The sequence below is a fragment of the Haliaeetus leucocephalus genome, unplaced genomic scaffold, assembly GCF_000737465.1.
Source record: "Haliaeetus leucocephalus isolate CR32 unplaced genomic scaffold, Haliaeetus_leucocephalus-4.0 Scaffold197, whole genome shotgun sequence".
NCBI lineage: Eukaryota > Metazoa > Chordata > Aves > Accipitriformes > Accipitridae > Haliaeetus > Haliaeetus leucocephalus.
Genome location: NW_010972633.1, coordinates 888,411 through 904,756, shown reverse-complemented (window position 1 = coordinate 904,756; position 16,346 = coordinate 888,411). Strand labels below are relative to the sequence as shown.

General features: G+C 46.4%; 1 protein-coding gene across 1 annotated transcript in view; it reads right to left on the bottom strand.

Annotated features, from left to right (window-relative positions):
- Window positions 1-59: 59 nt before the first annotated feature.
- Window positions 60-16,346, bottom strand: part of NRBP1 (nuclear receptor binding protein 1) — a 41,882-nt gene continuing 25,595 nt past the window's right edge. The window contains exons 7-17 of the mRNA XM_010565900.1: window positions 6,845-6,928; window positions 6,510-6,568; window positions 5,291-5,389; window positions 5,083-5,215; window positions 4,698-4,800; window positions 2,035-2,085; window positions 1,804-1,939; window positions 1,665-1,718; window positions 1,183-1,246; window positions 1,042-1,097; window positions 60-837 (exon numbers count right to left, since the gene is read on the bottom strand). Coding sequence (XP_010564202.1) covers window positions 739-837; window positions 1,042-1,097; window positions 1,183-1,246; window positions 1,665-1,718; window positions 1,804-1,939; window positions 2,035-2,085; window positions 4,698-4,800; window positions 5,083-5,215; window positions 5,291-5,389; window positions 6,510-6,568; window positions 6,845-6,928 — 938 coding nt within the window. The 3' untranslated portion in view covers window positions 60-738. The remainder of the gene's footprint in view (window positions 838-1,041; window positions 1,098-1,182; window positions 1,247-1,664; window positions 1,719-1,803; window positions 1,940-2,034; window positions 2,086-4,697; window positions 4,801-5,082; window positions 5,216-5,290; window positions 5,390-6,509; window positions 6,569-6,844; window positions 6,929-16,346) is intronic.

Below are 16,346 nucleotides of genomic sequence, written 5' to 3'. Positions count from 1 at the left end.
CCGGGCCCCGGGCTGCTCGCAGCGGCCCACGGTGCGCGGGGCCGGCGGGGGGAGGGGGGGTGCGTGGGCTGGGCCCCAGGAGGCTGCAGGGGACACATCCCCGCGTCAGCACAGCCCGCAGCCCTGCACCTCCAGGGCAGGCCGAAGCGCAGGGCTGAGCGGCTGTGCAAAACGAGTAAACAAAGTGCAGCCACGGGGGAGCACAAGAGGCAGGCGGAGCGCCAGGCAGGGGCTGGGGAAGCCCGGCCGGCCCCGGCTCCCTCGGCGCAGTAAGGAGGGTAGTGACTGGCGCCAGAGGCAGTTGCAGAATGGGGGGCAGAGAGGGGGCAGGGCTTAGGGGCTGGCCCCTGCTTACCTTTAAATAAAAAAAAAAAAAAAAAAAAAAAAAAAGAAAAAACCCAAAACATTTCTGTGCTGTGCAAAAGACACTTTGTACAATTCAAACAGAACAAACTCCATGCACATGAATGGGGCTACAGAACACCCCAAGCCAGGACCCGGCTCCGTGGCACCACCTGGCAAAATCCCAACAAAAACAGGGCTGGAAATAATACTGATGCGCAAAGTCCCCTTTAATAGGCGGGCAGGGAGGATTGTCGCTGAGCCCAGCCCCGGCACATGCAGGATGAGCTTCCAAGCACTGCAGCTGGGGTCTTGCTGATGCCCTACAGTGATGGACAGACACAGAAGGGGTCGCAGGCAACAAAGCCACGCTGGCCACCCGGGAGCCGAGGGGTGCTAAGATGACACAGTCACTGCCGTCAGGGCTCCGTTCCGGGTGTAGTAGAACTTGCTGAATGCCTCTTCAAGTAAACAGGTAAGTCTGTTCTGGTCAGCCTGGGAAGAACAAGCTACAGTGAGGGGTAGGCTCAGTCTGTGCAAAGCTAAGAGCTTGGCTGAAGCCTGTCAGGGCACACGGGCAGGGACGCATCTTATTTCTCCTACCTCCCCAGCTAGAAAAGGACTGATGTGGCATAAGCCATTTAAGTTTGAGGAAGGAACGCAGACCTATATCTGTACCTGAGCCCCAGGCCTGCTTACCTCACTGATGAATCCAAGTTGGACCAGTTCAGCTGCCAGCTCCTGGATGTTGTCATCTGCAACACACGGAAGGGTCTAAGTCCCAGGTCTGAGTGCACTGCTGGCCCCAGTGCACCACAGCATGGGAACAAAGGTACTTACTGGGCTGCAGGTCACAGCTCAAGTGTCGATTCAACTTGTCTTCCAGTTTCAGCAGCAGTGTTAACTGCAGGGTAGAGAAGTTCTCATGAGGGACTGCAGTCTGGCAGGCTGACACAGGCTGTGGCCGCCACAGCCCGTCAGAAGCATACCCATTAATCCCCATCAGGATAGGAACCACCCCCTCCAGAGCCCCACAGGAGTCTAACCGAACCACCGCATCCAATTCCATTCCAAACCACAGCCAGCAGCACCATCCTGCAGAGGAATCCTGAATGTGGGGATGGGCCAAAAACATATGCTACATGCCAGGTCAGCCACAGGCACAGGCCTGGATCTGGCTTTGAGCCCCAAAGATGGCAGCTGCAGCAGCAGCAGGTCACACCAGGCACCAGCAGCACATCAGCATGCTGGAGCCATGAGCTCTGCACAGCTGCCCTGGCACACCCCCACACAACATGCTCAGCCAGAAGATGGGAACATACATGGTGCTTCACTCCCTCCTCTACTGACTCAATGTTACACTGCATCAGCACCACCTGAAACAGAAGCAGAGACACCCTGTGACTGACTGCTGCTGTACAGCACGGCTGCCTGGGGAGGAACGGAGCTCCCATCTCTCACCTTGCGGGTCTCCACCTCAGCAGGCTCTGGAGTCGGGGTTTTCACTGATGGTGGAGCAATGGGAGACTTCACCACTACCTGCTGGGGCTGCTGGGGTCGCGGCATCCCAAAAGCTGTGAGTGGGTAGATACCATTCCTACAAGAAAGGAGCAGGGTGTGAGGTTATACCTCTCTGAAATTTTTCCAGTCTCACACACAGTTAAAGTTACCCTTTAAAAAAAACACTCTTACCGTACATCCTCCAGGAACTTGTCCAGCTCCAATGCTGGAGATTGTGAGAAGCTGGGGAAAAAAAAAAAAAAAAAAAAACAACTGAGGTGAGAAGTCATCTAACAGAACCATCCACTCAAGTCTCTTCAGATGCAATTTCAAATTCCCATGTCCTAGACTATGGCTGTGTCAGTGGGCAGGACAGAGACAGCCAGCCAAAGGCAAGACAGACTCCAGTCTTCCTGTACAGGAAGCAACTATTAAAAGAAGCCAAGGATGAGGCAACATTTTAATTATGGCAAAACAGGTATCACCTCCCTGTAGAGAGTTGTCCAATGCAAACAATTATTTGGAAGCTAGCCCAGTAACACCATGTTCCTAGCAAGGTTTTTCCAAAGACATCTGTTATACCAGGCCCATGAAGCCTGTGTCCCATCTCCAGAAGAGCAAGGGCACTCACCACTGCAAAGGCAAGAACCTCTGCAGCACCTGATGGCACAGTATGACCAGCCATATCACTCCAGGCCAGAAAGTACACCTCAGGATTTAATGTCCTGCCCAAATATTTCTCATTGGAGTTTGGGATACTTTTGTTGTCTCTGTAATTTCTTTCCCAGATTGCTCGTTCTGCTTGGTGGCTTCTCAATGTAGTGTCCCAGAGGAAGTCTTCCCCCCAAATTCATTGTTAATTCCCCAGCCTCTAAATCCATTGAACATCTTCCTTGCTGGTGGCTGATGAAGGATAGGATAGTAAGCGCTGACAACCCCTCCCCTTTGTGCCGTAACTTGTCATATGTCTACTGCTCTTCCTCTTTCTCACCCTCAAGAACTTACAGTTCCTCCATGTGGTGACAATGATTTCCAGCCCCGTGGTGAAGCCAGCTCCCTGATCTGCTCCAGGACTGTTCACAAAGGTTGCCACTTTGTACATGTGCATTGTGCAGGCAACGTCTTTAGATATTTCACCCAACTACTGTTACCCTCTCTCCCATTATGTGGCACCTTGATACCATATTTGCCCTCATCTACAGCTGCACAGCAGTGAGTTTTCAACAAGCTGGAAATGGTCTTTTCCCACAGTGTTACTTCACAGCCTTCTCAGAGCAGCAGTTCTTTTTTCTCTAAAGCAAGCTATTAATTGTCTTTTACACAGCACACAGAGTTAGGAACACCAGAACAGTCCACAGCGAGTTCCTCATTTCTTTCTGGTTTTGACTAACAAGGAGACACAGGTTCTCCTACTTTACTAATTCCCCAGTAGAACACTTTCCTCATCACCTAGTCAATTCAGCTTTTTAGTGCCCACTTGACCACAGCTTCTTTTAGACTGGTTGCAACAACAGTTGTACCACAGTCTGTACCACTGTCTTAAGACTGCTTTGAAGAATTTCAGAGATCAGTCAGAGACTGCAAGCTGCTCAAATCCTGCCATGCCCCCCCCCCACCCCCCAAGTGCTTTGCTGTTCCATCAGATCTGGTGTAGGCTGCACATCTGCCTTACTTCCCCAGATCACTCTCCAGCCCTTTTCAACACACAAATCATCTGTTACTTTCCCATCCTCTAGTACAGTAGTAGTAGTAGTTTTCAGCAAAAATTTACCATTTTTTCTAGCAGCTCATTTTGCATGGCACATGATGCTAGCTGACATTTCAAGTCTTTACTATGCTTTCGTTTTCATTTTCTAGAACCTCTGAGGTACTGCACTACCAAAAAGCAAGTTCCAGGCTGGCATATGCCTGATAGCAAATCCTCTGCAGACTGAAGTCCAATATGTGTAAAGAATCTCTCTTGCACAGCTTTGGCTATTCACTCTTTATCCTCTATTTTGAACCTTTAATTAACAAAAAACACTCCAAAGGGAATTCAATACTGTTATTTACTAGCGCTATGAAGATCAGAATGTCTGTTTTTAGAAAGGTCTATATGGCTCAAAGAGCTTCTCAAATGAACAGTGCTTTTTCTCCTTGTCATCTTGATTACTTTTGTTCAGTAGCCTGAGCATCCCAGAATGCTGGGGCTACCCTGGATGCACCCTGGTCTTCTCTGGAAATACAGGATTCACATCTTAGTCTTTTCAGCTAACCCTTCAACTAGCTGAGGTTTCGTTACCTAAAATTTAACATCACCTTTTTGGCACTCTACTTGCTCCACAGATATTACGGTCACTTACTTAGAGGGCCATCTCTATAGCTTAAGTGGCTGCTACATGTTACCAATAGCTGCCCAAAACAGCCTTTCCCTTTGCATATTGTAGAATAAGCTGCTCCATTAAGAAAGCACTGAAGAACCATTTCTCCAATATGTTGGACTCCATTTGACAAGCCTGTGATTGGTCTGAGTCACTTCCCCAAACTGTTCAGCCAGGTTTTGCTAAGGACTGTTCCAACTACAGTGTGTTAATTTCCCACCCTTCTATGTGGGGAACAATTCACATCTTAGCTACATGGAATCTGTTCACAGAACATGGGTGCAAGGTCTTCTTCCACCCAGGAGTTACCTTCCACAGAATTTTTTGTGCCCAGAGAGTGACTGCTCCTTCACCAACAGCTCCCTTTTGTTTCCCAGTTAGTGGTGAAATACCAACACTAACTTGAAGGGAAGAGTCCCAGGCAGATCCTTCAGTGCTCACCCCAGTGCCCATGCATCTGAGCAGCCCCCTCCAAGCACACCACAGGGTACTCACATCATCTTGACTCCTTCCCTGTCCACATGATTAATCTCTGCCAACACTGCACTCATGTCAAGGTTTTTGGTCATTTCTTCTAAAGCATTTTCAGGAATCATATCTATTTAAAAAGAAAAAGAACAACTGCAATTCCTTTCCAACCTAAGAAAAGCAATAAAAACCCCAGAGCCTTTAGGCTGTTAAACTCCTGTGCCATTCAGAGCAGCCAGGGCACCATTGTCCTCCAGGCTCTGCAGTGACCGCAGCTCTGTTTCACAAGGCCCTGGTCCCTGCCTGTTAAAAGCAGCATGAAGGTCTTGGTTTCCAAGATGCCAGCTGTACTGACACCTTAGTGAAGCTTTGCAGAACGTGAGAATGTGCCACCCTGGGACCCCATACTCACGCTGATGTCCAACGATACAGTGAGCAGCCAGTAGCTTTAGTGATGGCACCTCAAACAACGCCTGATGAAAAAGGAGCTCCCGGGCAGTAGGACGCTTGCCAGGGTCCTGTTCTAGACACTTCTGAATGAACTCCTGAAAGACAAAAATTGCCTGAGACCATGTGCAATACCAACACGTCTGCAGGGACACTGATCCCTCCTCACTCACCCTCTGCAAGGGGTCCTCCAGCAGCTGGATGGCACTGTTAATGGCCTCCTGGGGCACATAAGACGACTCTCCATTACCCTGTATTTCCAGCACCGCCATCTGCAAACACAAAGCAGCGTATCAGACTTCACTGAGAATTAGTGACTACATTGAACAGAGTTCAAGGAGATTGCTGCCAAGTGTGAGATCATAACAGCCAAGTTGTTTGGTGCTATTTAAGGTCACAGTTCATAGAGGCAGAGAGAGAATGGCTGCCTCATTATGGTAGTTTGTTTCTAGCACCCTAACAGATTGCCAGGGAGACCAGAAAGCTATGCCAGCATCACCTTAGACAGTAAGTATCTCCATTTTGAATCTCATGCTCCATTGGCCTGTACTTCTGCTTGATAATTCCCATCCTCTAATGAAGCAGTAACTGGATCACTGCCAGAATCTGACAGTGTCCCTCCTGGCTGTATGAATAGCACTGTATTACAGGCAGAAAAGCAAGCACACAACACCATCCAGAACTGGCTCCAGCCAACACATACACAAATTTCCAGCTAGGAAAGGCTGGCAAAAGATTCCAGAGAATGTCTTAAGAGTTAGCTCTTGTGTGTTTCCACATTTCTCTTCCTGCTTCACTTATAGGGTGTGTAGCATAGGTTGAGAATTCTTTGCATTGGCTCTTTCTGACCATTCTTCCCAGAAAATACTCCTACCAACAACTCCCATTTCTTAGACTTAGTCCTACTGATTGCAAGGACAGAGGAACCACTAAGCTACTAAGATCAGGTACGTCAGACTTTCACCTGACTGCAACCAGCACCTGTATCACATGGGGACAGGCTGGTCCAGAAAAGTTAAGGACCACCTCTTTCCTCTCCTCCAGATACCACAGGGAGAACAGATACTCCCCAGAAGGGGAGTTTTGTTCTCCACGTACATTAAGTACAGTTTGTAGCAGTGACTTCCCACCAGCCAGTGGGTTAGACTTCAGAACTGGCCAAGACCCGCAGAGTAATAAATTAAACATTAGGAATTTCAGAAAGAACTGCACATTACTGAGCTATTTGCTTCTTAGTAAGGCATTTAGGGGAACCTCCATAGGGATCCCTCCAAGGTAAAGTGTGTTTGGCTCAGAGAACAAAATGTACTTGTTACCAAGTTAACCCACCCATAACCACAGCATGTCCACATTCATTCTCTCTGTCCCATAGCCAAATTGTTCCACACTCACCTCCAGTGCACACATCCCAAAGGAATAAATGTCCACAGCAGTGGTGACGTTGGCAACTTCTGTAACACAAAAATAACGCTCTGTTAATCAGTCCATCCCTGCATTTAGCAGTACCAGCAGGACCACCTCTGTATCAGGCTGCGATAATCTTGCAGCCTTCTCTCCCTGCTCTGCTATCAAAAGACAGAGGAGTTTAAGTATTTAAGCAGGCAAATAACTCAAAACTGTTAATGTGACATATGTCATGAGCTTGTAGCTGAAAACAAGACACAGAACAGCTTGGAAGCATTAGCAAGGCCAACAAAACCAGGCCTGCAGCTGTAGCCACACCATACCTCCATATTCTGGGGCAAAGAAGTGCAGGTTCTTCTGCTCCTCACGACAGGTCTTCACATGGTTGTTAATTGTGTCCGGTGCCACTAGAAGAAAGTCAGGAATGCTTAGGATACAGGAAACTGTAGCCCATCCCCAACTAGATCCTATGGAACCCACGCAACTCCAGGGCCCTCTGGTGCCCAAAGGGGAAGCACAGTGGAGTTAAGTTGGCCCTTCATCAGTCCCCTCATCTCAGGTCACCTGTCCTGATATACTTCTCTATTGTTTCCTTGGCTGCAGATCAACTAAGGCAGCTTAGCATTACTCTCCAAGAGCAAACCTGGAGACCACAGCTTTTGCTTAATAGGAAGACAAGCTGGGAAGGACTCCCTGTTGAAGTGCGAGTCCTGAAAGCACCTAACTTACATCAGATCTATAGCATTTGTCACAAGCCACTCAACTATGACAGAAGCCCTAGGAACAGCCAGAGATGCCAAGATCACTGCAATTAGTCACCACCTCAGGGCTCTAGGAGAGGGACAGACCTACAAGGCAACTCTTCCACGTATCAGCAGGGCACTGGTGCCAAAGTACCTCAAAAGTCAAGTAAATCTGCTGAATGAGGAGAGATGACCACACAGACAGCAAGGCCTCCCAGCAGCCAGCACCCACACAGCAAAAAAAAAAAAAAAAAAATCACAAACCACTCGGAGCTACCGGGAAGGAATAACTCCCAGCCACAAGAACAACGAGCAGAACCCAAGTATGGACCCCCCATAAAAGATAAGCCTTCAGGACAGCCACCTCTGAAAAGACTGCAAACAACTCTCCAAAGCTAAGCAGCTGGCTCCTCCAGGGAGAAACACTGAAGCAGGCAGGGAACACAGAGTCACCATCCCATCTGAAGCTGTACTTCCACCTTTGAACATGACTGGTCCCACAGTCTCAGGCCCATGTCCCACTTCGTCAACCTCCTGGACAATTGCAATTGGTCCTGGTCTGTGCTGCTACAATGTGGACTTACATGGGATGTGCCAAACCATGTGTATTTTTCCAGGTGTTCCTGGATTAGGGCAGGACACACCAAAGAGGATTCCTAGTTGGATGAGACTGAACTAGTTCCCAGCCTCAGAGGAAAGATGTTCTTTTGGGCTCTAGTCAGACAAGAAGGATCTTCCTTGGTAACTCAGCTCAACCTTGCTGTGTGGCACATACCAAATCATATTATCTTATCTGACCATTGGAAACGGAGCTTGCTCCAATGGCCAGCAACTACCCCAACCAACCGTTCATCAGTAGTTTACTGCTTTTTGTTCTTGTGCTAGCTCTTATCTTGGGAGTCCAGTAAGATTACTCAATTCCTGGTGCTTACCTGTTTACAGACACCACCAGGTCCTCTCAGCTTCACAGCACTAAGCAAAGCAAGCTAAATTCTTTGTCTTCCTCTTAAGACCTGCTCTGCATTTTCTCAGTGACACCGACTGCTTTAGATGAGCTCTGGCCAGGGCCACGCACAATCACACCAATTCTCTCTACAGGCTACTCTGCTCCAACAATCGTAACAGTGCACACTAGGCAAGTGGGTCAGATTCCTCCCTTAACAGGTCCTCCTCAGTTCCCTAATGATGAGCTCTGGACTTTTTTGCAGCTTTGTATTTTGCACTGCTGAGCGAATTCCAACTGGAGTTGTCCAGTCCTCTAATGTCTTCCTGTGCTTCTCACCACCACACATTCCCCACATTTCTATTAACAGCCTCAACATTAATGAGATCAATGCCTGAGGGACTCCAACCCCTCCAGTGGGGCAGCCCTTTTTCAGCTTCTACCCTGTCACCATGCCTCCAGCCAGTGCCTGACTTGGCATACAGGGTGTATCACGCAAGGTTTGTCCAGCACAACAGGTTCTCATACTGGGCTTTCTAAAGAGGTTCCCAGACATTCACAGTGGAGAAGTCCTTTTAACTTGCTTTTGTCTATGGGCAGTATCTGCCTTAAGTAGCCTGCTGGGTATGTCTGGTCTATAGGTGGCTACTAAGAGAAGAGGGGCTATGTCAGGTCTTCTCCAGCAGCTGGATTTCCTCATCATTACTGCCCTTTCCTGTTTCCTTTCTGTAGATGTTTTAGCCAGGTTTAACAGTACCGCCCCCTCCCCCTCCAAGTAATTTATTCTTTTCTACTCAAAAGAACAATTCACCACTGTAAAAACAAACAATTAATACTGTCAAATAAGGTTTTGCCTTCTTAAAAAAACAAACCCCCCCCCCCACACACACACACACACTGCCACTCATTACTTTCAGAACTTCTGCTGGAGACCTGCAGGAACTAAAAATAATTTTGCCTAAATCTACAGTATACCACTGGTGGGCATGAGGGGTGGCAGTAAGGACAGCTACAGCCCTGTGACAGGCCAGAGGCTGATCACATCCAGAAATGCAATACTGCTGCAGATGCACAGCCACCTGAATACTGTGAAGTTTGTGACCAAGAACAAATTTTTCCTTCAAGTGTCCAATACCATTAAGATTTTGGAATTCCCCTGAGGCCTAGGCTATAGTGCAATCATAGGGTCTCGCTGATCCCCAATGGGTTTGGTCCCTGTCTACAAGAACTATTACTTTGTCCCAGTTTATGCAGAACAGGGTATTTAAGACTTCAGAAACCCTTCTGCTCCAAAGTATGAATTTCTTATTATTTTTTTTTCCCAAATGGAATACTGGAAGCCTTAGTTCATGTATACTGCATACTGCACAATCAAACAGGTGTTTTTGTGAACCCTGCTAAACCTAACATCTATTGCATGCATGAGAGCCTCTGACTACCAGGAACTAACTAGACAATCTGGGGATATAAAATAAGACTTTTTATAAGTCTTCTATTCATTCTGCCTTTCCTATCACAGCACAATGGATTGTAGGAGTAAATAGGAACCCAAACCCCATCTTCAGCTATGCAGTTCTGTACAGTCAGAGGTCTGGCAACCACCACCAAGATCCTGCATGTAGCTGAGCTGCTGCCAGGGCAACACCACTGTCCAGCCAGAGCCAGACCCCTGGAGAAGGGCAGAGGCACCAAGGCCTGCCCTGAGAGAAAGGCACTGTGTCAACAGTGACAGCATTGCAGAAATTCAGCACATGCCATCAAGTGTTGCACCAACATCCTCAGGCAGGAACTCTGGCATGGTACTACCCGGGACAATGCTATCCTGCCAAACGTGGAGCAGAATCAGTGAAGTATAAAGTCATCTTCCAAAAGATGTTTTGATTAGCTTCATTTTCCAATGTGTCTTTAAATACTGTTACTACTGCGTGTTGGATGGTAAGGGTCAGTTTGCTATCCAGCCATTCTGTCCTTTGCTCCTGGGCCCTGTTTAAGAACAGGGAAGAGGCAGTAATCAATCACAATTATCAACAGAAACTTTAGCCAGTGATGTAACATAGGCACTCCCATACCAGAAAGGCAAGTACAATGGAACCCTAGCCCAACCTCTATCTATAATGGCTGTCTGCCCCTCATTAAGGACTTGATAATAAGCTTCTCTGCATCCAGGTCCTATGGACATTTTGCAGTGGCACCAGAATTTCTGGAAAGAGCTGGGCTTGCACTGTCTGTGGGAACCTCCAACTCAGACACACTTTGTGAATTTGAATTTGCAGTTGTAGGCAGTTTTGAATTTGTTGTTGTAGATCATCCAGGGACCCATCCCCTCTGATATTCTCTGGTCCTTGTGCCTCCAAACTTGCAGAATCCCACTGGAACTCCTCAACATGTTTTTCTATCACTGTTGCAGAGACTGACTCTGCAGCTGGGTTTGATTAGCCACACTTGGCAAGCCTTTTTCCTGTTCTAACAGTTTATATGACAGCCCACATGCAACTTGGCTGGAAGTCACATGCATAACCTTGCTCTGTTATTGCAAAGCTGAAGCAATGCAACAGTAGAGCAATGGCATAAGACTACCAGATTCTTCACTGTATGCCTTAGAGCTAAGCAGAGACAGCCTTGCCAGACACACATCTGTTCCATTCACCACTGTGACAGCAATGACCTTCTATTGAAGTCAACTCTGAAAAACTCACTGCAAGCATGTTAAACAAGGCAGGCAAAAGTGCTGTTACACCTCGTGACAGTATTTTAGAAGCTGGGACAAGAAACTTTGGTTTTGGTCTGGTCTAGTCACTATTGTAGGTCCATCACCTTGGTGTGCAAGCCACTTAGCACAGATAGAGGCTTGAGAGGAGCTTCGCCTGAGCATACATTTAAAAACAAACTCTTAACTGTACAAGGTAAGAATACACACTTTAAGGTTCCTCTGACACAAGATCTTCTGACTGATTCGCACGTGATGGCTACCTGCCATCCACTACTATTTCTAGTGATGACTCTTAATTCTGTGAATGATCAGATGCATGAAGGCTAACGACAGTTATGTTAAGCAAGACAAACAATGAAGGTCAAAAAGAAAGCTAGATCACCAAAATTAACAACAAACACGCCTTTCTTAGCCACAGAGAAGACAACAGCAAGGGGCAGACTACAAGACATAGCACCACATGACTTATCAGTCTGTTAGGGAATTAGCAAAGCAAAGATGAACTTTAGAAAAGGATTCAGCCAAATATAGTGTCCGTGCAGGGCAGATGACAGGAGAAGACGTGAAGTACAGCAGAAGGTAGGACAAGCAACTTGCCTTTGGCAAGCTGAACTCAGTCTGACAGTAAAAGCATAAAGAGAAATAATCAGCATTACTACAGGAACTTGCAGAGCTTGCTAGACTTCTCAAACCCTCAAGGACATGCTAGAGCAAAGAGCTCACCAGGGTAAAGAGACAGCTCATCAGAGTGCCTGTCAGTCAGTATGACTATCAGCCAAGAACACCCTTGGTGGTATTACTTCCCAACTGTCACCCGTGGCAGGTTTTAGCAGAGATGCCCAATCACACAGCGACTTGCCCTTTTAAACACGACATGCTGTAGAAGACATTTTCCTCTTGCGCTGCGTCCAATTCACACCCACCTTGTTACGCATTCAAACTTCTGCCTTGCAAGTAGGAAAGACAGTCTGCCCAACAGTCCTTCCTTTCCTCTTGAAGTAGTCATTGAACCGCTCAGTCTCTTGCAAATGCCTAAGCATTCTCCGAAGCAAGAGTGTATTACTTCACTCTTCTAGTAAAGTGCTCAAGTACACTGTACTCCAGATTTCAGCAGGCTTAGAAAGCAGAGGAAAACAAGGTAACAGCAAGAAGGATCAACAACTAACCTTTAAGATTAGCCCCAGGCTTGCTATGCAATCCAGCAACAGGGGACCTTACCTATGCTGCACTGTACCAGCACCACAGGGACCCAAAAATAATCAACTGAATGCAAGACCATCTGTTTGCAACTATAAAGGGATGGCCACAGGGCCAGAATAGGTATGAGGCTGCATTATTATCCCCTGTACTCACATGCTCAAGACACTTTCACTGCTGCAGAAGGGTATAAGACTGCACAAACCAAGACATTTCACAGTTCACTTTATCTGCACACAAAGATGACAAATGCATTTTTATTAGGGAGGGCAAAGCCTAGAATATAAGCAGCTAGGAAGCTATTGGAAACAAAAGGAAGCATACAGCCATTAAACAGAGTCAAACAGGAAGAGCAGTAGCAAATTTAAGTTTATCACAGAATACAAGCATCCTACAGCCCTGCAGATCTGTATCAGGGATTGTAAACAGTGTTTGCAAAGTTATTTACAACACCAAGTCACCAGAAGCAAGAGAATTTTATTACTTTTAACAGTTGAATATCTAACGAGATGAAGGGGCAAAGAGGTTTGGTATATGAAAAGTTCACTACATACAGTTCCCACTGCCAGACAGCAGGGCCCCAGCTGCTTACATCTATGTTCATTCTCGCCATATCCATTGACATTGCTTCTGAGTAGTATAACTAATCTCTGCTTAAAACATTGCCCATGTTTTACTTCAGAGAAAATACTGCTGAAGCAGAACCAGTGGTACTTGCAACAGAGAGCTGATATCATACAAAAATTCATGTACTTTGAGAGAGGTATCCGTCTCCACAGAAATTAATACAGAATCATAAAATCATGAGATGGCTCAGGTTGGAAGGGACCTCTGGAGGTCACCTTGTCCAACCCCCCTGTTCAAGCAGGGACACCCAGAGCCGGTTGCCCAGGACCATGTCCAGACGGCTTCTGAATAGCTCCAAGGATGGAGACTCCATCACCTCCCTGGGCAGCCTGTGCCTGTGTCACCCTCACACTGAAAAAAGTTTCCTGATGTTCAGAGAAAATCTCCCAGAGTCCACTTTGTGCCTGTTGCCTGTGGTCCTGTCACTGGGCACCACTGAGAAGAGCCTGGCTCCATCCTCTTGGCATCCTCCTGCAGGTATTTATAGACATGGAATAAATCCCCCTGAGCTTGCTCTGCTCCAGAGAGCAGTCCCAGCCCCCTCAGCCTTTCCCCATAACAGATATGCTCCCATCCTTCAGCATCGTGGTAGCCCCTCACCAGGCTGACTCCATTATGTCCATCTCTCTCGTACTGGGGAGCCCAGTACTGAACCCAGCACTCCAGGGTGGCCTCACCAGCACCAAGCAGAGGGGAAGGATCCTCTCCCTTCACCTGCTGGCAATATTTTGCCTACACAGCCCAGGATATCATTAGCCTTCTTTGTGGCAAGGGCACATTGTTGGCTCATGTAAATATGAAGGCATACAAATGAACAATGGAAGGAAAACGATCATGCTGTATCAGATTTCTTATGAAGCAGTGGATGATATTTTTGTTTAAGTAAAAAAACATTCAGAGTTTTCAGAGTTTTAAACTGACATGTTTGACCACATCCATTACATGGAAGCAGAAAGTGCCAGTAGGCAGAGCAGGAAATGCAAGACCATAGACACAAGAACAGATAAAAAGGACCTCTAATATAAGTTCTTGTCAACCCTGGCTGGATGCAGGCTCTTAGGCAGGGACTTAGGAGCTTATTAGCACTTTATCTGAAGAGTTCATGATACAAACAGCTTCATTCCGAACAAAGTATGCAGAGAGATTTGAAATCTGCACACAAAACCAAGTTCTAAGTTCTAGACCAGAGGAATGAAGGTCCTACAGATCAGGCAAACCCCGATGTGCGTTGCATCATCTGACTGCAATACAGTATTTATATAAAAAAAATGAAGGGGCAGCAGGACTGCTGTTCTTGCTCAGTTCTTTCACAACTGAAATGGCAGGGCATTAATAACTGCAGTAGCCTCACATCACAGTGCAAGAGTTACATGCAATCAGAAAAACAAGAAAAGACATTCACTGAAATGCTATGGACCAAGCCACTCCGGGGGAATCTTTTACTCCCAGAAGAAAGACATGCACTGAAAAACAAAGTCCTCAGAAACATGACTATGAAAATTATTTTATGTTTTGAGCAGCTCTGCTTAACAGAGGTTTGGATTGAACCAGTATAAATGCATACTCAACTAAAATGCAATTAGGGTCCACAAGTTTGAGTACTTCAAGTTTAACTTCCCTGAATTTCAGACTTCACATCTCTGATTACCGTTGTTTCACAACATGCTGAAGTGAAGCTGCACAGATGACCTTGGAAGACTTAATAAACAGAAAAGCTCACCCTCTGAAAGCAGAAGCTAGAGTGAAAACACTACTTGGCTCACATGCCTCAAGGCCTAAATCACAAAAACTGTCTAGGTTGGAAGGGATGTCTTGAGAATATAGTTCAACGCCACTGCTCAAGCAAGGCCAGCTAGAACAGGTTGCCCAGGACTGTGTGCAGTTCAGTTTTGAGTATCTCCAGGGAGAAAGACTCCACAACCTCTCTGGGCAACCTGTTCCAGTGTTTAACTACCCTCACAGTAAAAAAAAAAAAAAAAAAAAAAAAAAAAAGGTATTCTTGTATTAGATGGAACTTCATGTATTTCAATTTGTGCCCATCATCTCTTGTCCTGTCAGTGGGCACTATAGAGGCTGGCTCCCTCCTCTTCATTTGCTCCCATCAGGTATTTATACATATTGAAGTGATCCCCCTGAGCCTTCTCCTCTCCAGGGCAAACAGATTCAGCTCTCTCAGCCTCTCCTCACATGGACAGATGCTCCAGTCCCTTAATTGTCTTCATGGCCTTGTGCAGGACTCGCTCCAGTAAGTCCATATTTTTCTTGTACTGTGGAGCTCAGATCTAGACACAGCACTCCAGATGTTGTATCACCAGCGCTAAGGAGAGAGGAAGGATCACTTCCCTCAATCTGCCAGCAGTGCTCTTCCTAACACAGCCTAAGATCCTGTTCGCCACCTTTGCTGTCAGGGTGCATTGCTGGCTCGTGGTCAGCTTGCCGTCCTCCAGGACCCCAAGGTCCTGATCTGCAGAGCTCATTTCCAGAAGGTTAGCCCTGAGCATGTACTGGTATACAGGGATGTAAATACTTGCTAAGTTTGTATTCAAGTGATCTTTCAAGAACTGGCATGAAGGAGCCTTCTAAAATGCTAATGTTCCACATGCCTTCAATCAAAGGACCCCAAAAAGGAGTAGACATGCGCAGCTGCCATACTAATACTCAAATGGGCAAATGAAGACCTGGATGACTATAAGACATCCCTGACACATCCTGGAAACCCACATAAAGGCAGAGAAAAAACACAATCCAGCAAAGCTGAAGCAGCAGGCACCTTCAATGCAACACAAAAAGAATAAATTTGACCACAGAAAAGGCAAGTTCTCATAATCTGGAGCACTAAACCAGGAAATTTAAACCTTTTTAGAAGATTCTATTTAATTGAAAATGACAACCAGTCTAGAAGATAGTTGTTTTCTGGTGTTTTCATGAATGAGATGACTCACAGCAGCACAAAGAAGGTATACTGAGCAAGGAAAGCAAGCACATGAAGCAAAAGCCAGCTTTTAAACCTTCTGCAAAATGGAAATGAGAGTTTATCACCATCACAGCAGAGCAGGAGGTTAATCTGTTAAGTATGCATTCCACTTGGCAACAAGGCCAAAGACACCAATTCTTACCCCTAAATCTGACTTTTAAAAAAAAAAAGCAACCAAAAAACAAACCATCAACATCCTTCCCCCAGGTGCACACACTAAATCATAACACACACACACATTCAGTCAGGTGTTAGCTGCCGTTTCAAAAACTAACCTCAGCAATGAGAAGCCTACTGAGTGTCACTTACCTATGACTGCTCCTCCCACCTTGAGGTGTGTGCTTATATACAAAATCAAGGCAGGTCTCTGGTAACCATTTTTGCCATTCTAGTAATCGTAACAGCAGCTAGACCATGAGATGCCTGACAATTTATTACAGTTAGAAATTAACCTCATGCTATTCCACCCAGTTTGTTCAACAGAGTTTTTCAAGAACAATCTTCACTTTATGACAGGCTTTTACACTGGGAGTCTTAAAGACAACATAGACCAAGGTGAGGCAAAGCCTTAAAAAAACAAAAAAAAAAACCAAAAAAAACCCCCAAAAACCCCCCAAAACCCCGCCTGACC